The following is a 26,346-nucleotide window of genomic DNA, read 5'->3' on the forward strand; positions in this document are numbered from 1 at the left end:
CAAGTTCAGTTTGAGAAGTAGAGGGTGTTGGGGAGTCTAGGGGACAGGGATTTTAGGAAAATGCCTCTTTCAGGCGTTTTTTTTTTTTTTTTTGCCACTCCTGAGCTGTCTTAAGTGTCTGTGTCTGGCTCTCTGGCTCTCTCTATCTCTGGCTCAGTCTGAATCTCTCCCTATCTCCCTCTTCCTCCTCCCCCCTCCTCCATCCCCCTCCCCCCTCCTTCTCCTCCTCCCCCACTCTTCCCTCTTCTTTTTGCTTTGATTAATATGCATGTCCATGCTCAGTTGTGTGGCACACTCAAGGGACCGCTCCTGCTGCCACAGCCACTTCCCATTTGACCCTTGGTACTTAGAGGTCGAGCAAACAGACCAGCGGTGTGGAGTGGGCTGACTAAGCTGTTGGAGCTGTTTGTGAACCTGAGGACCCTTCTTTGTGCTCTGGTTCCCACCCCCAACCTTGGAGGGACGGGGAGCATTAGTGACCCAGACTCCGTGGATCCCACTCTGTCTGCATTCCAATGGACGGACCCCGGGGCTCGGAGCGCGCAAATAAACGCGCTAAATTGTACCTGTGCGTGGCCGTTCCCGCCGCCGCAGGTCTGTCCCAGGCCGAAGCCAGCGTCCGCCTTCTCGGGAAATCTCCCGAGGGGAAGTGCGAGGGGAACCACAGTGGCTGCCTGCTAGCTATGGCTGGCGCACACACACACAAGCCCAACTTTGCCAAGCCTTCAGAGCCCCTCTGGCTCCCCCGCGCCCCCTGCGGCTCGACATACTCAGAGACCAGTACATCTCTTGTTCAGATATAAGGGTCCCTGTACTCGCACACTGTCGCGCGTGGAGGAGGAGCAGGTGGAGTGAGAGAAGGGGGTTAAGTACTGACTCCCCGACCAGCCTTTCCCAGTCTACACCCGCAGGGGGGCCCCGCACCAGCTCCACCGCACCAGATCCCCCAGACCTGACAATGACGACAGAGAGAGGAGGAGGAGGAGAAGGAGGAGGGAAAAAAAGGCAGGGAGGGAAAAGAGGAGCCTGGAGACAGACAGTTCCATGGACTGACCGAGTGTCATTATCAGCACTTTTCTTATTGGGGGACAGGGTGAAGAGAGTGGTGAAGGGATTGCACAACTGCCCAGTTCAATCCACTCTGGAGCGACCCTAAAATTGGGACTTGGGAGAAAGATTGTCCTAGAACACATTTGGGGTGGACAGGCTCCAAATGCACACAGGTCCCCTGTGGTGCCCCTTGAGCTGCAGTGTTGGGGAGATCTTAAATGGCTCTTACTTGGGAGGAGGCGTGATTTAAATGCTGGAGCGTCTCGGTTCCCCACCCCCTCTCGGCAATAGCCAGTGCGCGCCACCACCTGAGCCTGGCAAGAGCCGGGGCGCACGCAGTCCTCAGCCTGCGTCTTTCCGCGTCTGAAGAGACTTGGCTCAAAGCGGGTCTGCCCGACACCCCCACCCTACCCCCTAACGGGAGAACTCTTATACTTTATTTTGTTTGAAAAATCCGGGACATCTCTTTATTTATCTCTGAGTCTCCCCAGAGGAGGCCAGGGGAAGGGGAAGGGGGTGAGCCCGCTTGGCTGGCCAAGCTGAGGGAGGGGGAATACGCTGAGAGGAGGGGACTGGGTGTAGCCTGGAATTCTCTGTCCTCGTGTTCCAGGCTGGCGCGCAGAGTCTTCTGGCGCTAGCGCCACCACCACCACCGCTCTCCGCGCCATCCCGTCGTTGGCTTCGGGGATCCGGTGAGTGGGGTCATGACGAGCCGCGGGGGCCGCTCCCAGCCCCGCCCGCTCTGAGCGGGAACGCGGCAGTGTCGCGTGTCGCCCCCCAGGCTGGGAGGCGGCGGGGGGTGGGGAGGTCGCCCCGGGTAGGGCGGGGTGGGGGCGGCGCGGAGGCCGCCAAGCTGGGGGGCTCTCCGGGCAGGCGCGGCAGCGGGCAGGAGGGCGTGTCTCCAGCCGGAGGGGTCCCTCCCGAGGCGCGGCGCGGGACTCCCCGATGGTGGTGCCGCGGCTCCAGGAGAGCTCAGGGTCTTGCCTCCGCCGCCGCCGCCGTCGCCGCCGCTGCGGGCGCCACCACCACCACCACCACCACCGCCGCCGCCGCCGCCGCCGTCGCCCGAGCCCGCGCCGAGCGTGCGCCTCGCCCTCCTCCCGCGCCCGCTCTGCTCTAGGATGCTGCGGCAGGTTCTGCACAGGGGCTTGAGGACGTGTTTCTCCCGGCTTGGCCACTTCATTGCCAGTCACCCGGTCTTCTTTGCTTCGGCGCCGGTGCTCATCTCCATCCTGCTCGGCGCCAGCTTCAGCCGCTACCAGGTCGAAGAGAGCGTGGAGCACCTGCTGGCGCCCCAGCACAGCCTAGCCAAGATCGAGCGCAACCTAGTCAACAGCCTCTTCCCGGTCAACCGCTCCAAGCACCGGCTCTACTCGGACCTGCAGACCCCTGGGCGCTACGGCCGGGTCATTGTCACCTCCTACCAGAAAGCCAACATGCTAGACCAGCATCACACGGACCTGATCTTAAAGGTGAGACCAGGGCGGGTTCTGGCAGCCCCTGGCGCCGCGGCTGCTTTGGCTGGGCTGGTTCCGCGCGGGGTCCCGGCTCAGAAGCCACCTCTAGTGTCCCGGGCAGTGGTTCCCACGGGGGCTCCTCTGCACTGCGCGCCCCTAGGCAGCAACCTGGAGTCTCAGAGGCTCGGAGGCAGGAAACGTTCGGGTCCGGGTCCTGGCTGGGCCCTGCCCTCCCCGCCTCTGCCGTAACCCCGCAGCTGCTGCAACAGTTGGGGCGGTGGCGACTACGGTGCTTTAGTGCGCTTGTTTTGGTCGCAGTGGGCTTGGGGGCAGGGAGGCTTTAGGTTAACTGGGCCAAGAAGAAGCGGAACAAGAGAATACATTCAAGAAAGTCCCGCTACTTGAGAATAAAATACTATTCAGGAGGAGGGAGGTGAGGTTCAAAGACACCATTCTCTGTTCCCGTTTTTTCTTCTCTTTTCCTCTAGTCGCTGCACCCGAATTGTTTTTGGATAGGTTGCTGTGGGTAGTAGGTAAGGGACAGAGGACTGTGAGTTGGCATGGTGAGGAAAATAACACCCACCTACCCCCAACCAAAGTGCGGTTCCTGATGAGGACCGGGGCGGCCACCAGACCACTCTTCCAGGATCAAGGTAGCCATGTCTGTATTTGAGAGTAGGAAATGGTGCTTGTAAGTCACAGTTATTTCATCTTCCACGGTACTTTCAATCCACGTAAACGCAACTTCTTTGGGGAAAGACAGAACAGGTTGATATACTTTTATTGGATTTTTTTTTCCGCGTGGTTGAAGGGCAGATCCAAAGCCCGGAGATTAGGAGCCAGGATGTGACCCCGAGAAGATCTCAGGAACACAGAACAGAAACCACTTGCGCCATCAGCCCTAAGTGGGAATTTGTTGTGAAAAGTGAGGTTAAAGGTGATAACTTTCAAGAAGTTCCTAAGAAAAGCCGAGGAGTGAGGACTGGAAATAGAAAAGTGAAGAGATCATAGAAGGAAAAATAAATGAAAAGGGAGAGTGAATCTAGGTGGAGACTATGGGGTTTGTTTACTTCAGCTTCTGCTGGGGAGGGGGGGGGTGGAGCAGGACCCAGTCCCAGCTGAGATGCTGAAGAAATGGAAAGTGCTGATTTCCTATGGGGTCTCTGGGTCTGGTGGAAGGTTAGATCCCTCCTTTTCCCAAAGGGAATCTACTAGAGAACCTGGGAAATTCTTTACTCTGTCTCTTCCTCTCCAGGTAACCCTGTGTCCCTAGATAGAAGCTCATTTTCCTCTATTGTTTCCCTCTCTGTTTGTTGACATACTATCCACCAGCAATTAGTAAAGAAGGAATCTGCCTGGGGACTGACTGGAATTAGAACATTTTCGTATTGAGTGGCTTGTGGTATTTTTTTTTAACGGCACACAAATCACTAGACATATTCACTTATTGCAGAACCTTATCAACATTAGTCTTGAAATGCTCCCCATCCCACCCACTGAGGTTGTTTTTCAACATCAAAGTGGGTTTTAACCCCCCAAAATTCAGAGCATCTATTGAGATACAGATAAATACTGTTAGAAATGCTTTATCAAGAATGTGTGTAGTTGAACTGTCACAGGCTTAAGGAAAGTATAATGGAGCAAGTCTGGGCATTTGGAAATGCTTCGTATTTTGTAGATGATCTACTAAGTTGTTTATGCATGGATTTTTCCCTCTGAGATGTTTCCATTGGCTTTTTTTTCTCCCTCTAACACACCATCATGCTACTGTGACAGGCAGTCACTAGTTACATTCATTGTCAAGGTTAATGAGACATCAACAGGCAAATCAGATATTTTTGCAGTTATGTTCTTTTCTGTTTGGTTTTAATCAGTCCAAGACAAAAGGGGGGGGCATATTATAAAAAGGCTGGGACTGGAGAGAAAGAAGCTGGCTTTGCCTACATGTCAAAGGACAGTCTTGAAGTCAGTGGACTGTTTCAAAAAAAATGGGATGATTTTTCATGGTTTAGGTTTATGGGTAAAAACAAATCAAAGTCAAATAGTGGTCAGAAACTCATTTCCAAATGACAGCTCTCTACTCAATCAGTGCATATAGTTTATAGTTTATAATGATGCATACTTATGAAACATAGGAAATCCCTTTAATCTATAAATTGGGTATCCATTTTATTCTTTATACACTCAACTCACCCCCTAGATTTGTTAGGTAAGGAGCAGGGGGATAGAAAAAATGGTTCTTCAGTAGTCATGGTAATGTAAAGTGTGGGAGTGAGCTCCCCCCCCCCCCTTTTCCATTTAGAGACATGATGACTTGTCCTTTGCAAAAGATATTGGGAATGAAATTCTTACTGTTACTGCCACTACTAGTGTGATTCCAATATTTTGTTATTAGCACCGAGGACAACACTACAGATATTTAACATTATACACTACAACTAAAAGCCCCTGAGTATTTTATAGCATCTCATTTGAAGTTAAATGAGTGAGCAGAGCTTGAGTTTTCTGGGTGCTGCCAAACTGGAGGAAGCAACTTGTAGGACTGCATAAGGCAATTCAAGTGTAAGTTTTTTCTTCACATAATACTATTCAATGAAGGATACTGTTCTTCATATAATAAAACAGCTACTTGTTGACAAAAAAAATTACAAACTAAAGGTAGTTATGACAAAAAGGTTGACTTTTAAAATGTAGTTAAAAGAATAACAGAAAAAATTCTGCTTGAAAATATCATTGATCCTGGTTCAAAGGTGCTTTCTCAAATTTGTGAAAGTGATGTGATTATTTTACTGTGACCCTGTAGTAAATAATTTGACCCCATACTATGTGGGAGATGACTTTCTCCAGCAATAGTTTCCTCTGAAGGCTGCAAGGACAGGGTTAAATTTTATGCAGAAGTGGATGGACTCTAATGATGCTAAGAAGGCCTCAACAGTTTTGAGCCCCTTTAAATAAATATTGATCTTCAAAAGTTTTTATTTCACTACAAAATTAAATTTAGCTCCTTATATTGTCAACATAAAAACAATGATATTCACCTCGGCAACTTTCAAAGAAGGACCTATATTGATAAATGTTTTCATGATTATATAAGAAGACATTTAAGATGTCCTCATTTTTAATTAATCCAGACTACGGCCAAGAAAATACTGAATTTATTCTGCAACTATCCATGTAGGGAGAAGAATTGGCATAGCTGACACCTCAGGGTATTCTGATCATCTTTGGGCCACTTACAAGTTAAAGGCATATTATATGTTTAAATATATTGAAAAAGAGTACTGTTACCCCATCTTACAAGTGGGCATGATATTCTTTAGAAGTTAACTGACGTATCCATGAAGAAATACAAAGATAGAACTAGAACACAGATTTGGATTCATATCCTAGTGTGATTTTTCACAATATTGCTTTCCCTTTAACTGTTTTTCATATTATAAGCTACTTGAATGATTTTAAATGGACCTTTTAAAATTATCAAATTGAAGTATATTTGACCAAAGTCTTCTTTAAAGGCCCGTTTATACTGTTGGTTTAATTGGAAAATAAGGTTATTTTCTTGGACAATCTTCTCTGATATCAATGAATATATTTATATACTTATATTTACACATATATATTAATTAACTTAGCCATATATATATATATATATATATATATATATATATATATACATATATATGCATTTCAAATACCCAAAGCAAAACATTATTTTTAGTTATCAATAGATAAAAAGTTGAAGACAAAATTCTAAACTGAAATTTACTGGGTGAGTGAACATGGCTGTTTTCATGGTGAAGTTCTTGTTCTCTGGCAGGGTCCAGGTATAGTCTAGCCTAGATCACATACAGCGACTGGCAGATATTTGATATTCAGTAAATACTTGAATACACATTTTCTCACTTACTAAAGCTTTCCTGCAATAGGTAAAGAAAATTCCATAGAAGGTACTGTGAAATGTATCTTGTAAATTATGTTTTAATTTGTATAACTTTACTGGCAGTTCTCAAGCAAAAAGCATGTTTCTTCTCTTGATAACCTCTGCAGTCAAATCAAAATGTATTGTGGTTTTCAAATTAATTATGACAAGTTCCTTTGTATTATGTAGTATGTCCACATCTGCAAAGAAACCCCCAGAGCATATTTAGTTCCATGCCAGAGAAAGAACATATTCTCACTAAAGATGTGTTTGTTTCATTTACTAGGGAATCTCACTTGAATCAAATATTGAGTTTCCATTTTATTTAAGTTGTTCATGTTTAAGTACTTTTGATAGAAATAAATTTTGAACAAGGTTAATGGAATTTAATTTAGAATTATTTGATTCAGACATTCCAAGAAGGGCTAAACAACTACTAGCTTAGGGTAATAAAGACTCTGACCACTAGATGAAAATTCCAGCTTATGTAAATTGTCATAAGAAGTTATAATCTATTTTTAGCCAAATAGTTTTATATTTAGAAAATATTTTAAACAAAATAAAACAAAAAACATATGCAAGGAACTGTGTGGTGTCCATTATGCCTAAAATATTTATATTTTACTATTACTGTACATATAAATTTCTTACACGGTATTCTAAAAGTCTGGTACCGGGGTCATTTAAGGATGCCAGTGCTATTAAAATAATCCATAAAGCAGTGATTCTTAATTAAAAATGACTGTGCACCCATCCAAGGAATAACAAACACTAGTGATGTCATCACATCATCATCATCGTTGTTGTTGTTGTTGTTCTTCTTCTTCTTCTTCTTCTACTCCTCCTCCTGCTCCTCCTCCTCCTCTTCCTCCTCCTCCTTCTTCTTGTCATAATAATGGTGAACACATTGTGCTAATGATATTTAGTGAGTAGAGGACAGAGACACTGTTGAGAATTCTATAATGCATCATGTAATAGGCCTCCAAACCAAGGTATTATCTGGCTACAGATGACAATCATGTCAAGTTAGAGAAACCCTCTTCTTTGTGTTTTTGTATTTATTGGGATGTTTTTCAGCTATACTGATTAATGGAGAAAATGCCAAAGAGAAGCTCACACCCAAAAGTCTTATTGAACTTTGTGGGCAAATATTCTGACCTGTGGGATGGTGCTGGCTTGGGCAATTGGGTGCACACCAGATTTTTCATTCTAATCTTCCAAGGGTGTAGTTATCCTGCTCTCTCCCATAACTTTTTCCATTATACTCTAATCATACCTGCTGAAGAGGAACCTGAGAAACTGAATGTAGTCCAATGTCTTGAATGACAAAGCTGCTGACTTGGTACTAGCCTTTGAGACTTGACGATAGTAAAGTGCCCATTATCGGTGTGCCTGAAGCTTCAATCTATAGCACTTGCCCACTTAGAACAGGATTTTTCTGACTGGATATAAGACCCCACTGTGAGTGTTAATCTGTCAAGAAGGAGCAGGCAGCGCTTTGCTGCCTATTCCAGCTGTTCTGCAAAAAAACTACAAAAGCAGAGCTTCATCCAAGGAACATAGAATTAAAGACCTTGAGTTTAGAAAACACTGTAAAGGTCATCTCAACAGGCTCTGATGCAGGAATCTGCTCTTAACATCTCTGGGGGTCTTGTTTGGTGACAGGTGCTATGACACCCTGGGCAGTGCAGTTGCTTTTGTGAGTTATCCAGATGGCACATACTCTAAGAAAAGATTGATCTCAAGCCTGAAAGAGTAGCATTTTTGCATTTGCCAAATCAGTAAATTGCCTTCTACTTGTTAAATTGTACTAGGGAAAATTAAGAGACTGAAGACACTTGACTCTCATTTCATGGAGGTACACTGAAATAATTTCAGTAAAATCTCTTTCTGTGTTGACTGGAGTTTAGTAAACTGAATTTCAATAGTTAGTATCTCAAGTACCCACACAACTTTTCTCATTTAAATTTGAGGAACATGAGTCATGGAAGTGCCTGCCTTTAATTCGAATACTTTTGAGGTGAAGGCTGGAGGTTTAGGAAGTCAAGTTCATTCTTTCCATAAGGAAAGATAAATATATTTTTAATAAACCCCAAAGTGAACATTTAAGGATTCACCAGGCAGACTTAGAAACATCAGAGAACTATTAAGTATTTAGCTGGCAAGCCATTAATGATAAATAAGAAGGGAGTCAAAAGAAGCAATATTCTTTTCTTGAGGTTGCAGCATCCCTTGGTACAGAAGCTAGGGAAGTCTGAGCTGATATATCTTTGATTTGGTGGGATATACCATCTGGTACCTGATATGGGGGCTCAATATGAGCCCTGACTGATAACCTGAGATAAGCTTAAAGCGGACTTTTGGTGTCACCTGCTTGGTAGTATATCACAACAAACAGGCCTGTCTGCAGCACAGCCTGTGTCTCTGCCACATACTCAGAAGGCCACAGAACCATGAGGTATCCTGCCAGACTGATTTAATGACCAGCAGGGGAGGTGAATAATCTCTAATCTTTAAAAAGTAGGAAAAATGGAAATCAACACCGGTTGTTATTTCATGTTGAATGCTCCAAATAATATATTATAATATATTGTACTTTTGAGTCCACAATTCATATTTTGAACAAAAGGGGGCAATGAGGGACTAGAGAATCTAATTTGTATATATGTGTTCTCTAAGAAATCCTCCAGAAAAGGTTGTTTTTTGATAATTTAAGAAATCTAATTGTCCATCTGGGCATGGTGACACAAATCTTTAACCCCAACACTTGGAGGCAAAGGCAAGTGCATCTCTGTGAGTTCAAGGCCAGCTTGGTCTACAGAGTGAGTTCCAGGATAACCAGGCCTATGTAAAGAGAACCTGTTTCAAAACAAAACAAAAAACAAAATTCCAATTGTTTGATCTTATACTTGAGGTTGAAACCATGGACTCTATAATAGTCAAGATGAGGATTACTTTACTTTAAAGCTATTTGTCTTGGGAAGTGAAAGTAGAAAATGCCAACAAGGAAATAAGAGCAAAATATAGGGGGTAGCAGGACATTGTCAAACATGTGTCCACTGTGGGCACCTGGATCAAACTCTGACTGGCCAACTCAGGGAGACACTGGAAAATAAGTGTCTGAGAAGCTGAATATTTATCCTTCAGTTCCAGTGGATACACCTGCATGTAGGGAAAATAAATTATGGACATTTATATATGCATAATTTGTCCCTACTACTAGATATTTTAAAGGTTCAATAGAGCAACACAGGTGGTTATACTAAGTATCTTTGACTTGTGGAGACACGTGAAACGAGAAAATATGGGTGAGGCCCTACGAGCATCTGTCCTGAGGCTTTACATTTATAGATTTACGGTCCAGTTTCTAGATGATATTCATCCTTTCCCTCAATTAGATGACTATGACCTCACCCTCATGAAGCTTAAAATCATGATACAACACATCTGTTTATTCTTCAGTTTTTCAAGAACCACCAGATTCTGAATAGATTATTCCAAACAGGCCTAGACAAAACCAGATAATGTGGTTTTAGTTGGTGAATCTCTGCATCTAAATGGCTCATGCCTAGCCACTCATTATGAACTTAAAAGTCTGCAGGTCCCCATGTCATATCCAGCGTCTTAACACATTTACTATTTTTCTCCCTAGAAATGCCCCTTTTCCTTTAAGATTCAATTCTCATGACTTTTCCTTGTAGGCTTTCTCAGATTCATGACTTCTTGTCCTTAAATCTGAATGACTTGGACTGGCATCCACATTTCATCAATGATAAGTAAAGAGCATTAGTTAATTTTCTATATTTTCCTGATACTTTTTCTAGAATTGGAAAAATGCTGGATGCTGATAAATATCTCCTAGATCTTAACAAAATGCAGAATATGAAGCAAATACTTAATAATTAAATTATTGGCATTTGTTGACTTAGAGGATGGAAAATGTACTCTTCTTTCCTCTTGACCTATTTAGGTCAAATACATTTTTTTCACATGATTTCTTTAAGTGTCTCTTTGTTTTTCATCATTGACAAGATTCCTTGATAAGCATCTGTGAGGATAAATCCTTAGAAAATCAAACACCTGACCAACTCCTCATCCTTACCCCAATTTCTGTAAAGTTCGGGAAGGTATAAACTTACACAGTGAAGAGTTCATTTCAATGGAGAAGGTAGAATGCTCTGCAGTTCTCAGCAAGTATCCTGGAAATCAACTCTTCATTCTACACATATCCTCTTTTTGCCTGGAGTAAGTCTCAAAATATTGACCACACCCATACTCAAGTGCAAAAATGAAATACTATTTTTTTCTTTTTTGAAATGTGGAACAAGTGGTTTTCCTTGTTATAACATCACTGTTATAGAGATCTACATTCTTATGTTACTTATTCCTACTCCTTGTAAGAGAGAAATCAGGATAACTGAAAATATTAGTCACAGAGATGAAGTGAAGGAAATGACACCAGTACAAAATCATCATATTTCTGTGAATTTAATAAAATCTGTAGGACTTTCAATTTTTCAGCTTTAGAAGTAAATGCATTTTGCCTGTCCCATGATGCTTTCTTGACATCACTACTGTCAGAGCTTTGTCAAATCTTTCTGAATGTCTCAAGAAAAAAAGGTCCTTTATTATTCTACAGCTACAAATTTAAGTGCTCAAACACACTGACATTTAATACCTTAATTTTGCAAAATTTGAGTTGTTGGCTTTTGGTTTTGTTCTTGTGATTTTATTGTATAAGGGTAAGTAATCCACTGAGTAGTGTTTACTTGATTGAACTTAGACTTTTTAACTAACTTATATGCATCTCATAAAACTATTGTTTAACTCTAGGACTAAACTATAAATTCTGATTTAATAGCTTCCAGAGTGGGACCTGCTAATCTGTAGGTTGTTTTGTTTTCTTTCTACTGGGGAATTTTTATAGACACTCTCTGAGATCTCACATTAGCCTAGGTTACTTCAAACCCTAAGCAGTGATTCTATCTTAGGCTTACAAGTGCTACTATTAGAAGTTGAGCCACCATGTCCAGCTTGGTCTGCATCTCCATCAAGTTCTAAGGAAATGTTGATGATGTTGATCAGCAGACATTTTGAGAAACAAGGCTTAGATTCAGTTGTAAATAGAATGATTTGGAGTCAAGAAGGTCAAGTTCAAGCTCCCATTCTTCTTTTTTTTTTTTTAAAGATTTATTTATTTATTATATGTAAGTACACTGTAGCTGTCTTCAGACACTCCAGAAGAGGGCGCCAGATCTCGTTACAGATGGTTGTGAGCCACCATGTGGTTGCTGGGAATTGAACTCTGGACCTTCGGAAGAGCAGTCGGGTGCTCTTACCCATTGAGCCATCTCACCAGCTCCCATTCTTCTAACAAGCCACTGAATTCCTTCTCCTTTACCCTGGGTGCAATGGCATCAATTTTGCCCATTTAAGGTAAAGCTATAATGAGATAAATAATGTGAAGGCATTGTATAACAATTTCTCTCTGTGGATTGTGTGATTTTATTACTATTTGCTTTGAAAATAACTGTTATTTCTGAATACGTGCCAGATCTTTGACGATGATTGTTGCCTGTTGACTACACATTGCATAGTTTATCTTTGATCCAACAGGAAATAATTGGTGCTCCATCTATGTCCTCAATACTCAGACTGGCAGTGTGTTGGTCTTTGATGACTTCACCTGGGTCATGATAAATGATTGGATTCATCCTATCTCCGAGGAAGCAGCAACTTCTGCACAAAGTTCTTAAGCAGGCAGAGCTGTGGATGGGGTTAGGTGTTTGAAATCCCAATTCATCAAGCTCTTTTCTCTGGGCTCGGAACTTCTCATCTTCATGCTTAGTAGGAGCTTTGCACACAAAAGAAGCCAGGGAGATACCTTTGAAATAACAGTCTTTAGGAGGCAGTGGGCTCTGTTTTCAAGCTGCTTTTTCCAATTCTGAGCAGACTACCAGGAGGGATCCCTGGTAAAAATACATATCATCAGTATGTTTTAGTACTAACTCTTCTCCCTTACTTAATTTACATGACTATAGTGTTTCCCTGGGAAATCTTGCCCAGGAAAGTAGGTCTTCAAGCACTTCAAAGGAGTGTTGTCAGAAACGACCTAGATCAGGAGAGTCAGGCAAATGATAATTGAAAATTCTTTTGAAAGTGAAATGTTGCAAATTTTTGCTGACTGGATTTTTTTTATCATTTAGGTCAGTCCTTTTTAAAATTTGGTTTTAAACATTTTAAAAGAAAGCAATAATTAGGTTCAAAACAAATCCACCAGTGAAGATTCTTCTGCTTACCTGTTTTTCTCTGTCTAATGTCCTCAAACAAAACCATCTTCTCTGTAAAGTGCAGGTTAATGGCACTACTCAAGTTTCAATGTGCTTCTGAAGTCCTTGGGAGCCTGCACTTTTGTAAACTCCACTAGATGCTGGTGCTGATGTGTTGAGTACACTTAGAGGAAAATAGTGGATTTGTGACCCAGAGGCACCTTGCTGTGTCTTCCTGAGTGTGTGTGTGTGTGTGTGTGTGTGTGTGTGTGTGTGTGTGTGTGTGTGTGAAAGAGAAAGAGAGAGAGTGGGAGGAGCAGAGACAGAAACAGAGAGAGAGGGGGAGGAAGGAAGGAAGGGAGGGAGGGAGGGAGGGAGGGAGGGAGGGAGGGAGGGAGGGAGATAGAGAGAGAAGGAAGAACTGCCTCTTTATGCTAGTATCTCTCCAACTTCAGCCTAGAAAGCTTGTCCAAATGTAGACTGGGGTTCCACCATGATTTTCTGAGTTAGTATTCCTCAAGTGGAACCTGAGGATATGTATTTTTACCAGTTCCCTGGAGTGGTATTGTGCCTCTTTGACCAGGGAACGCATTTTGAGACTTCTGATATAAAGCATTCTAGCAGTTACCTTTCCTAATTAATTACAAAATGGTATTGTTGCCCTGTAGAAACCAGGCAATAAATATAAGCAGAGTGCAAGTGTTATTGTTCAGTGGTGAATTCTGAAAGATATTTTAACTATTGTACAAAGTACTGCCTAAATCTAAACATTTGAGATTTGCAGCATAAACTAATACATTTTCCCAGCTGCCTGTCTCCACGTGATATAGTTGACTCAAGATTCTCAACTGCATAAAAAACACCAATATAGCTATAAATTGCACATAGAGTTGGGGGGGAGAAGAGAGGAGAGGGACTTTGGGACTTTATATCAGAGACATTCTATGCTGGATTATAAGACCTTTGCCTTTATAGAAAGTTCCATCATAGCAAATCAGGCCACAGCAGGAACAAATAATCATGCTATATTTCTGAGACAAGACCCCAGCTATGTAGTTGTGTTGAAGATACAATAGTCATAGCACATGTTAAAAAATATTAGTACAGATAAATACAAATGAAATTATGACATTTGCAGGAAAGTGGATAGAACTGGAAATAATCATGTTAGATGAAATAAAACAGAATGGGAAAGATAAAATTGCATATTTCTATGCATATACCAAATCTAGACTTTCTATATCAATTACATGAAACTAGACTGGGGACAATCATTTGAAAGTGGGAGTAATATAAGGGTTATGCACGGTACAACCAAAATTCACTTGTATATCATATATATGTAGGAAAATCTCATAATGAAACTGGTCATTTTGTGCAAACCAAAAGAAGACAGTTGCAAGTTTAAGTGAATGATAAGAAAGACCTTACTCAGTCAGAACCATTGAAATAGGTACAGGATTAGATATCATATGCTATTGTAGGGAAGAGAGATCAAGATCAGTTATTAATTCAAGGAAGTATGGGAATTTATAGTCAAGAAGCAGTGTAGGGATTGGTTGGAATATTTTTAAGAAACATCAGAAATGAAAAGGAGATTTTGGTAACATCAACCTGACATGATTTTTGATGGAGGCAGTCCAGAGTGATTAGATATTACCTGGGGGATTCACAAAATGAATATTTTGGTCATGTAACTAGTGTAATACAGAGAAGTTTAGTGCTATTAGAGACATGGAGTGTCTTAACAAAGTGATAAAAATCAACTTGAGTCAGGGACTCATACAGTAAACTAGACCACTGAACAAATACTTGTTATGGTTACAGGCACAAGTACACTCAAAAACTGAGATTTCCTTAGAGGAATGTGAAACATTTCACCTGCTCATGCTTTACCTGTATATAACAATGCTCCAGAATAATAGCAATACATTATAATTAAAATATCAACAAGATACAAACTGTCTTGAAACAGGTATGGAAGGAAGACAGAAGTCAACAAGACAAAAACAAAAACAATCAGGGAACTTGAAATGTTGGGGACCCAAACAACAACAAACAGTAAAAAGATTCCTAGCAACTAGTTTAATATAAAGTCTCACTATTAAGGCCTATTATCTCAAATCCTAGTAATTGACAATGTCCAGCAGTGCAAAAATTTTCAGTCTGAAGAGAGAAAGGAAACATCAGAACTGAACTGATATGACATATGTTAGAATTGTCAGACAAAAAAATTAAAATAACTACAATTAATATTTAAGGACTATAGTGGGAAAAGTAGGCAAACTCAAGAACAGATGGGTAATATGATCAGAAAATCGTAATTACCTGAGTGAATCAAAAAGAAATGCTAGTTGGGAACTCTCTGGATGAATTAAAAAAAATTCTAGAAGTAAAAAAAAAAAAAAAAAAAAAAGAAAAAGAAAAGGCTGGAGACGAGATGAAGACGTCATATAACAACAAGAATAACAAAGAATCATATAACAAAGACATCATATAACAAGAATCAACAAACTTGAATGTAGCTCAATAGAAATATCACAAACAGAAATATAAAGAGTAAAATAATGAAAAATATGCTAAGATCCCAAACAGATTATCTAACTGCAGAACAGTATCAAAAGATATAATATACACATAATTGAGAGAGCAAAATGAAGCAGTAACCATAATAAAATAGCCACAACCAAAAACCCCTCCAAAATTAATGTCATGAAGCAAGTCACTGATCAGTATAGCTCAGAGAGCACCAAAAAAGAATAAGTTCGCATCAAACTGCACTTATGCAAAACATATTCAAACTAAAGAAAACAAAAACAGAGAAGAAATCTTGTAAGAGATTTAGGTGAAGGTAGTGTATTTACCGAGAAACAAAAATAATGTCACTAGTTATCAGAAAAAGAAGCAAGAGGAGAACGGAATAAAATGTTTAAGTACTGACGGGAAAAATAAAAGCCTGTCTACTTAAATTATTTTATTCTCCTACTTAGAATTATATGTCCAGCAAAATCATACTTCAAGGTGAAAAATACAGAGAGACTTTCTCAGAGAAAACCCGAGATAATTCATTTCCTGCGGACCTGTCTTACAAGAAATTAAAAATTATTCATATTGAAGGAAAATAACATAGTTCAAAAACTCAGATTTATGTGCAGAAAAAATATTAAGAAGTAAATAAGATTAATCAAAATATTTCCTTTTTTTCCTCTTATGGATTGTTTAAAAGTTCTTTATTTAAAGCAATAACAAGGTGTGAATGGTTGTAAAAGAGAAATGCAATGAATGGCAACTGTGTCACAAGACAGAGGAAATGTAATATTCTGTTTAAAGTGAAGGACATGTGAGTCAGTATAGTTGTATTTAAAGGTGAACTTTGGTCAGGTGTCAATGTGCATTGTAATTTTTTAGAGCAGCCACTATTTTTCAAAAGGAAGTATAGTTAAGAAACCAAGAGAGAAAATAAAATGCTCAGTTGAAACCAAAAAAGATAGAAAAGAGAGAAAAGTGAAACATAACAGAAAATTGAAATTACAGCAGATATTAGTACAACTATATCAATAATAAACACAAATGTGGTTTATATAAATATAAAATGTATGTGATATATACATATATAACCAGTCAAGTAATATATAACCAGTCAAGTAGAAGACAGTAACTATCAGTGAATTATGGAAAAGAAAGAACCAATTATATGTTGTCTACATACAATATACCTGCCTTAAACATAAAGGTTCATAGAGGATGAAAAGAAAGAGATGGAAAAACATTTTTCATGCCAGTACTAATCTAAAGATAGCTCAAGTAGATATATGAATTTCAAACACAATTAACTTTGGAACTAGAAAAATTATCAAGAATAAAGAGGTGCATTTCATAATAATCAAGGAATCATTTCTTCAAGAAAATAAAAAAATCCTGCACATTCATACACCTAACAACAGGGCAGCAAACATATAAAAGCAAGAACTGGTAGATTTTGTGGGAAAAGTAGAAAAATTTAACTGTTATACATAGAAATCACAACTTTGTTCAGTCAGTGATAGATAAATTAAGCAAGTATAAAATATTGTTATAAAATACCTGGGCAAAAGTAAGGGGCAATATGCCTTCAGCTGTGGGGAGTACAATCATCAGACTTTTATAAAGACAGCTTTTACATAGGAATACAGGTTAAATGGATTAATCAAGATATTGGAAATTAGGAGAGATTCATTCTTCCATCCTGGGAACCACCGTAAATCTATAAACTAGGAGGCTTAGACTAAGGGAGCTATAGAAGGAAGGAATAAGATTAAACAAAAACTAATGGTCTAACTTGTGGTCTAGAAAAGTTTCCTTGGTGTTGTAATAAAATCAAGTCCTATACCCCAATAACTTTGGAAAATAACAAGAGAAATCCCTATAATGAATACACAGTGCCATATTAAAGACTCTAAAAAGTCATATCCGGGGATCCATCCCATAATCAGTTTCCAAACGCTGACACCATTGCATACACTAGCAAGATTTTGCTGAAAGGACCCAGATAGAGCTGTCTCTTGTGAGACTATGCTGGGGTCTAGCAAATACAGAAGTGGATGCTCACAGTCAGCTATTGGATGGATCACAGGGCCCCCAATGGAGGAGCTAGAGAAAGTACCCAAGGAGCTAAAGGGATCTGCAATCCTATAGATGGAACAACAATATGAACTAACCAGTACCCCCCTGGAGCTTGTGTCTCTAGCTGCATATGAATCAGAAAATGGCCTAGTCAGCCATCAGTGGAAAGAGAGGCCGATTGGTCTTGCAAACTTTATATGCCTCAGTACAGGGGAATGACAGGGCCAAGAAGTGGGAGTGGGTGGGTGGGGGAGTGGGTGGGAGAGCGTGTGGGGGACTTTTGGGATAGCATTGGAAATGTAAATGAAATAAATACCAAAAAAAAAAGAAAAAAGAAAAACAACAATTTGAAAATCCAACCATAGCAAACTAAGGTAGAAAGGATTTTTACAATAATACTAAATTTGTTTTACTAATCTCAAAATTACAATTATAAATTTTCCATCTATTTCTATACTTTAATAGTTCTGATTTCTAACAATGGATATATTAAATTTGGGTTGTTTTAATTTAAAAATCCATAACAACAACAAACCCATTTAAATCTGCCCAATTAAAAATTGTTTAATATGTCGACTTTCTGTAGTTTTGGTTTGGTTTTGGTTTTTCTGTTTTGTTTTATTTTCTTATATTTTTGTGACCTCATTGACATCACTGGGAACCAATGGACTTCAAGACAGATACTAAATATAGTAAGCCCATAATATTCATATAGAATTGATGAGGCTTACAGAGCACCAGATCTTGAAGTACATCAAGAGAAAAGGATGACTTGGGTTTACAAGTATCCTGCTTGGGTGAATAGAAAGCGGGAAATAGGGTTGTGTTACTAATAGTAATGAAACAGTTGCCATAGTCAATTTGGTAGGAAATATCCAGCTGTTGGCTGTGTTCCATTTAAAATATTGCTGTAGCCTGTCTCTACAAATCTTCAGAAGGCTGATGGAAATTTAGGTCTGGATTTGGCAGACAGGTGCTGATGTGAATTGGAGGTTGGTCAGCCTGAAAGTGAGAAGTCAAAATGAGGAAATTAAATTTATTACCATGAAGAATTTAGTGGGTAATAAGATCAGAGGTTATAGAAACAGTGTCTTAAGTAAAACCAAATTTGTAATTTAAAAATGTAGAAAATTTACTTAGAGAGAAAAAAAATCCTAGGTGGATAGGAAAGAAGAGAGGAAAGCATTGAGTCAGAATTCATTATAGAAGTGAGGGATGGTTTCAGTGATATTGCAGACAAGTCTGCTGATCATATTTGTTGGCCAAGGGCATAGTAGGGTGCACATAATGAATAAATCAAGCCGAGAAATTGATAGAACCTATTGAAACTCTATATAAATCTCTATATGCTAAACCATTTCAGATGTTTGAGGTTCTCTTTTCACTTTGCATTAATAATATTCAACTATGGATATCTGCCAAGACTTTAAGAAAAAGAAGACTGAACATTAGTTATGAATTGTGTACTTAAAAGTTATTGTTGAGTTTTGGATCAGTACATGTACAGAGTCTACATTAGAGTGACTCTATAAGGGAGTGGGAAGGGCAGAGGTGAACATTAACAGTAAACAGGATCTCACTTTCTTTGTAGTCAAGACTGGCTTCAAACTCACAATCCTCCTGCTTCAACTTCCCCAGGGCTTGTATTATAAACATGTGCTACCATGTCCAACATGAGTGACTTTTCCAGCTTTTATTTTAAGACAAGAAATATAAAAAGCTGTTTATAAATGGGAGACATGGAAGAAGTAAGAAAGCACATTGGGTAACTGAGGACTTTTTTTCTACATGGGAAAGGCATCAGCCCATTTCAAAGTACACAAGAAGAAATTTACAGAGTTTGAGAATTTACTAGAAGAGAGACTAAATTACACTAAAAAGAAAAAGAGGGGATGGTAAAAACTGGTGAATTAAATTATCCTTATAGAGAAGGAAGGTCATGGCTTTGATTTTCACAGATGAAATTTATGAGTGCAAATGTAGCTATCATTATGTATTTAATAGTAGCAGATTGAAGGTAGTTTGAGGGTTTGAGTTTTATTTATTTATTTATTTTAAGATATAAAGGAACAGGAGCCAAAGAGAATCTTGTCAAATGTTAAAGAAAGAACATTCTAGTGTTTGTGGCCTTGACAACCAAATAACAATGCACTGAGAAGAGACTAAAGAGTAAAGCAGAAGCAATCTCTGTCGTAGAGTTTGTGTGTGACAACAATAGTATAGTGTCTCCTTATTTAGTTTCAAAGTGGACTTTTACATATAGAGAAGAAATTAAAGTAGGAGCAGGGCAACTTAAGAAAGTTCACACACGATATGTTTAGTTTTCATAAAAATACAATATACATGTTAGAGAAAGATTTCTTCACAGTTTATTTTGTAGACGAATAGCTTATCAGAAGAGACTGCAATAACCCAAAATGATGTAAATAGAAGATTGAATGGTGACCTTCCAATTCTATCACATGTCTAACTAGCTGCTAAATGTGGATGTATGTCAGAATCATCAGAGAAATTCAAATATATTGTGTAAGACCCCACACCCACTTATGTTCATCTCAGTGGCCTAAAAGTATGGTGAACTACTCCAAATGTGATCCATAGACTAGCAGCATATCCATCCTGTAGAACCTTATTAGTAATGACAACTTTTGGGTCCAACTTTCACTATTAAATCAAAGTGAGATTTTTAACAAGCCCAAATACACATTGATTTGTGCATATACTAAAGCCTGAAAGTGCTGGACTGAAGTATAGTCACATGGTCACTATTTTGATGCTCATCTATGAGATTCTAATGTACAATCAGAGTTGAAACCATCTCTGCTAAAGGGAAAAGGTCATTTTAAAATTTCCTTAAACTCTTGTGATAAAAGTTCATATCATTCCACATATAGACCAAAAATAATACATGTAAAAACTGCTAGCTTCAAAATAAGGCCCGGAGTTAATATACATCATACCAAAGTGACCTTCATGGTTTTGATAGTATACCCTAGTTTATAAAATATTATCATTACAGGAAGCTGGATGGGGAATATGTGAATCCTTGTTAGTGTCAGTTATTTGAAAGCAAAAATGAAAGTATTTTAAGTGAAGAAAGATTGTGTTTAGCATGAGAATAACTGTTGACTATCATTATCTAAGAACTGAAGAGCCCCCATCATTCATTGAGAAGTAGACATTGGAGGACTTTAAGCTTACAGCATTTACAAGTACTCACCCAATAAAGGAAAATTCAGAAACAAAGGTACAAACAGGAAAAGCTAGGAAGACTGACCTTGCACTTTTTTTATTTAATAAGTAAAACCCCCTTTTGCAAGGGCGTGGTGGCGCACGCCTTTAATCCCAGCACTCGGGAGGCAGAGGCAGGCAGATTTCTGAGTTCTAGGCCAGCCTGGTCTACAAAGTGAGTTCCAGGACAGCCAGGGCTATACAGAGAAACCCTGTCTCGAAAAACCAAAACAAACAAACAAACAAACAAACAAACCAAAAAAAAAAAAAACCCTTTTGAGGGGTAGTGATTAGGCAATGAGTCAATCTATATCCCCAGTTGTATCTTCAGTTTTTATTTTGAAATATGGTCCCATTTCTAGATTGGCCTTGAGACTGCTTTGTAGCCCAGGATGCCCTTGAATTTCTGTCCCTCCTGTCTTAGCTTCCTTACAAGTTGTTATTGCAGTACTACACGACCAGTCCCAGAAAAAAATTAAAACCTTGAACTAGTCTGAAGAGATGACTCAGTGTGTAACACCACTTGCTGTGCAAGCATCAGTACCTGAGTTTAAGTCCCCAGTACCCTTGTAAAAAGCTGACTATGGCCACATACACACACTTTAAACATGCAGTACTGTGAGGGGCATAGTAAGGAGGATCACTTGGGCTTTCTTGTTGCCATTCTAGTTCCAGGTTCAGTGAGAAACCCTCAAAGGAATAAGGAAGAAAAATGATAGAGCAGAACCCATGACAATAATATCAACACCATGCAACAAATGCACATACCAAAAATTATAACTTAAAATATATAGTCAAAATCCTTGCAACCTCTTCTCATCACTCATTGAAACTCTATGTAGACAAAAACAGAGATGAAGCATGGTGGGTGGCCAGTGGACTCTCTTACAGGATGATCTGTCAAAGCTATAAGACTCTACAGTGAGCTTTCCACACTGAGTTAATTTCTTCACATTGGAGATCTTCCTTCCTAAAGTAATAATCAAAACATGTGAAAATGTTCCCATTTCAGAATGGTCTGCCCTTTAGCATGTCAATTTTCCTAGCTTGTTATTTAAAAAGAAATCTACAAAGTCAGCTACTACTTACTATAACAATACAGAAGACTCTGTGATATGTACTAAACACATTTCAGAGTTTAACTATTGTTTGAAGTGGTTAACTTGACATGGAAAACAATTTATAAGGATATTTTGCTGTATTCTCAGTTCTTTTATTACACAATGTCTCAGCACTAACCAGAGTAACACCTAAGCTCACCCACTTCTTAAATGAACCGAAAGCTTATTTGAGGTCTGTAGGCTGCTTTATATTGATTCTGAGAAAATTACTTCTATGGTAAAAAGGAACAAATGACAATGTTTAAACTCCTTTATTCTTTGTTCCAGTGTGCTATTATTTCTACAAATGCATATATTAATATCTTCTTATATAGTTTCTTGAGAACTGTGCTAGAAAATTATTAGTACACCTGTTTCTTTTTAAACTGCCATAGTATCTTGTACAAACATGCAAGAACGTGTACTCAATTTTATTCATGTTTTGGTTCTTCTTTGTTTTGTTTTGTTTTTGTTTGTTTGTTCTTCTTTACCTTGGTCTATGAGAATAAGACAGAACTTTATATTTAGTAACCTCTCAGTATTTGAGTAAATTTCAGTAGATGCTGCTTAATGGATGCTGATAATGCCAAGGATACCATATAAGACTGTCTGTTTGCCTGGAATATTAGTCTTAACTGTCATATGATTTCTCTTGCACACACTGTGGTGAGCACATGAATAAAATAGACAGAAACTCAGCTCTTTCCTAGACAGATAAGAGAGTATTGCCATTAAAATATGGCAAGTGAATAAATAGACGTTTCTACCCACAAGGTATTCAAGAAGGACCTAATCTTAATTTTCAATGCAGCCTTCCTGGAGGAGATGGTACCTAAGCTGAGGCTATTCCTTCTCACAAATCCAGACTAGAAAAACAAGAAGAAGACTACAGATTGTCTATTTACAGAGCAACCTTTCTAGAATAGTACCAGATTCTTAATAATGCTGATTCATGGTAGCATCTTTACCTAAATTGAGGCTTCAAGACTCTTTAAAAAATTCCATATGGACACTTTCTCGAACATATCAAAGATGTTCCTGGAGAATCTCAATGTTGTCAAACTTTGCTACAAAAGAACATTTCTTTTCCTTACAAATAATATAATCCTTACACCATGAGAAAGACAGTAGCTCTATAACAATAACATCACTAGAGAGCCAAAAATATGAGATTTCTGGGCATTCAATTAGGCTATCATCTGCCTCATGAATAGCACTCCTGGGCAAAGGTGCCAGTGTTCATTTTCTGATTGAGATCAAGGAAGGTTTCTCAGTACACAAAAGAATAACTGGCCACCGCTAATGGATATTTCTGATGGGAACCAACAACACTATATTGTAGTAACCCTGTTTTGGCAATAAGGAAGCTGAGGACCTAGGATGATCATTTTCTCAAGGTCATCAGGAAGTTATTTAGTTGGCTATGAACAGAAGTCTGTGTGAATCCCATGTCACATTGCTTCCAGAAGGTCATGCCGCCTCTGGAGTGTCTCTTTCTTTCAGTGTATCTGATAATATTCACTAGTCTTTAACTTTTTCTCCTAAAAATCAGTAAAGAAAAAGAAAAAAAAAGCACTGATCAACCCAATAACCCAAAGGGCAAAAATATTGCATAGAATAGGTATTTTGTACAAAAAAAAAAATAGCTGCATAGATAATGAGCACGTAGAAAAGTGCCAAGTTAGGTATAGTCACCATGGTGATGCAAATTAAAGCCAAAAATGAGATACCAGTGGACAACCACTAGAATAGTAAAAGTTCAAATGATAAAAAATGCTAACTACTGCAGAGGATATTAGTTAACTTCAACTCTAACATATTGTTGATGCTTATGTGAAAGGGTTTAAACACTTTAGAAAACTTAACCTAAATATGTGTTTGCTCATTGATTTTGATATTTCACCCCAAATTTACATACCCAGTCATATGCAGACATTGGCCCCTGAATTCTCATTGGACATAACTTTTTCTACTTTGCATGCTGTGAATAATTTGAAAATGGTAACTGTGGAGATATTTACAAATTACAACAGAGCCATTTTTTTATTAGAGAATTGCCAATATATCATTGTATTCCTGAAATAAATAGGTACTTATGTCCATGGACTTTTAATTTAGAAAAACACCAAAAAGGAAATTACCTAAAAGGTAAACCAACATAAAATGGGGCGATAAAATGCAGTACCTTCTCACAAAAAATTACTAACACATTGAATATAAACAAAAACTACCTAAAAGCATAAGAAAAATGGAATGTGAGGGCTATTTAAAGAGTTACAAACACACTACACATGCATGTAAATACTATTCAATTCTATTTATAGGAAGCTCAAGACAAATAAAAGTAATCAATACTGATAGGTTCCAGAAAATAATCTAGAATTGGTGACAGTATGAACTGGAAAGGGACATAAAAGGTCATTTGGTGCTACAGGTATTTTATATTTCGATCTGAAGGATACTGTTATGGGTATCTGTGTAGATCATACATAAGCTGTACATTCAAAGCATGTATACTTTACCATATACAAGTTATACTTCAGTAATAAAGGGTATACACATGCCCGTACCCTTTAATCAGTGACCCTGTCAATAGGGTGGAAGAGTACAAAGCATCCAACAATGATGAATACCAACAAGAAGAAAGGTAGCCCAAATCTTGGCAGACAAATCCACTCAGTTTTACTGAAGTCCAACACACTGCCACCATGGAGACTTTCAACACCTGTACTGGCAGCACAAATGATGCATAGAGAATTTGTCTCCACCAGCACATACTCCCCAGACACATCACTGCCTGGGAAAGAATCCAGTGAACACATCAGCTGTCTCTCCCACACACCTACTGCCATAACAGCAGAAATACAGAAATGTAAAGATAGGGACTCTTATCCAACTTAGGCAACCCGCCAGCATTTGCTGTCAACGCAGAGCACTGAAGCCTGAGACCTACTGAGATGTTCCAGAAGGATTCAAAGAAACTTCTAAGTATATTGCTAAGCCTGAGGGGTTTTTTGGTTGTTGTTGCTTTTTGTCTTCTTTTTTTAAATAAGTGAAAGTCAAAGAGATAGCTGCTTTTATTATCAGCAAGAGAAAGATGTGTAATAATATCATTCTACAGTTTTCAATCCCTGGCAAGATGCAGACCTAAGCCCTTCTTGAGGAGTTATGATACAGCGTAAGCATCAACATACTCTAGAACTACCATATTCTTAACTTTGCTCTTTAAAGAAATATAGTAGAGATATTCCCCCAAGAGGAAGAAATTTAATTAGTAGCATTGTGAGATGTATATATCAATGAACTTCTCAAGACTACCTGGAAAAATATTAGTTGCTTATGGAAATATGGAAAGATTGGACATGAAAAGATTCTCGTGTAATTCTAACTTTATTCTCAGTGATGAGTTTCTTTACTACATAACCATAATTGAATATCCATGACATGGGGGTGGTGGTTTTGGAATAGTTTAGTGTTTTCAGGGCACTAAAAAGCACATTCCAAAGGCATTACGCATTACTGAACATTGTTTGAGTTTATGTTTCCCTACAAGCCAATCCTAAAACAAGAATTCAAAGACAGTTTATTGAAAGATAACTAGGTGTGGAACAAAGAAGTAAGCCGGAAAAGAGAGAAAGTCTAAAAGGGTGGGTAATTCAGCAGGTGAGTGGAGTGCTGCAGGCATCTGGATCATAACATCACTTAGGAAGCTCTGGGAAGCAAATTTAAAACATATCAAAGCATGATCCCACCCATGGAAAGGGAGCTAGATCAATTCCCATCTGCCATTGGTTGAAGAATTCTCCCCAAGAATGTTAATTTCCCAGCACTTCTGGCTTGCCAAGCAGATGGCAAAGTAGGCTCTTTTACAAAGAAGAGTGTGTGTGCTGGCATCTGAAGTTGGGCAGGTGTGCTCTCAAGAGATAAGGGCTAGAGGATTTAAACAGGGTGCCAAACACATCTGCTACCAAAAAACTTTAAACAGTTGGCCAGAAAATTCTTTGCTTGTGTGATCTATGTCTTCCTTTTGGGAATGCATATATAGAAAATTTAAGGTCCACACCAACTAAATCTGCACAGCTGTAAATATCTAATTGATAGGTGGCCTGTTAAGACATAAACTCAAGAAATGGAGCCAAAATAGTTCATCAGCACCTTGGGCCTGAAATATATTTTTTTTTCATTTTTACTACCTAGATTACTTCCTGGCATTAGCTATCTAGGTCATAAAATCACACAGACATACCTCCACCATCTTAAGCCAATATGACCATTCAGATTCCAACTTTTCAGCAGTGTTGCACTAGTGTTTGACACTAGTGTTTCACACTGTGTCAAGGCTCCATTTTTCCCAATCCAGCTATCATATTTCAGGCATAGTAATCTGCCCAGGAAACTATTTTGATCAGTCCCCTGTTTACGACCTTTCCTTGGCTTCCAGTTGCCTTCAGTAAAATGTTTATCTTCCAACTTTAGCAGATAAGACCCTGTGTTCATTTCTTGGCTCTTTAATTTTACACTATGGTTTAACCAATAGCTTGAGTCTCTTTAATTCCCTGATAGTCTTTAATACAAAACAGGAGGAACAAAATAGGAAACAAGAAACCATATGTATGCAAACTTTATGATCACAATTCCCACTCTTCTCAAGAGTTCCAAACCTCTGGCCAAGTCTCTGATGAATTCTGAAACTCTGATCACAATCTGAACCTCTAATT

At 39.0% G+C, this 26,346-nt stretch overlaps 1 protein-coding gene across 1 annotated transcript in view; it reads left to right on the forward strand.

Moving 5' to 3' along the window:
- The first annotated feature begins 1,950 nt into the window (after window positions 1-1,950).
- The window catches only part of Ptchd1 (patched domain containing 1), a 54,013-nt gene continuing 29,617 nt past the window's right edge, over window positions 1,951-26,346 (forward strand). The window contains exon 1 of the mRNA XM_021153790.2: window positions 1,951-2,522. Within this exon, the coding sequence (XP_021009449.1) occupies window positions 2,172-2,522 (351 nt within the window). The 5' untranslated portion in view covers window positions 1,951-2,171. The remainder of the gene's footprint in view (window positions 2,523-26,346) is intronic.

This window comes from Mus caroli, unplaced genomic scaffold (assembly GCF_978045245.1).
Source record: "Mus caroli unplaced genomic scaffold, Mus_caroli_1 scaffold_5, whole genome shotgun sequence".
Taxonomy (NCBI): domain Eukaryota; kingdom Metazoa; phylum Chordata; class Mammalia; order Rodentia; family Muridae; genus Mus; species Mus caroli.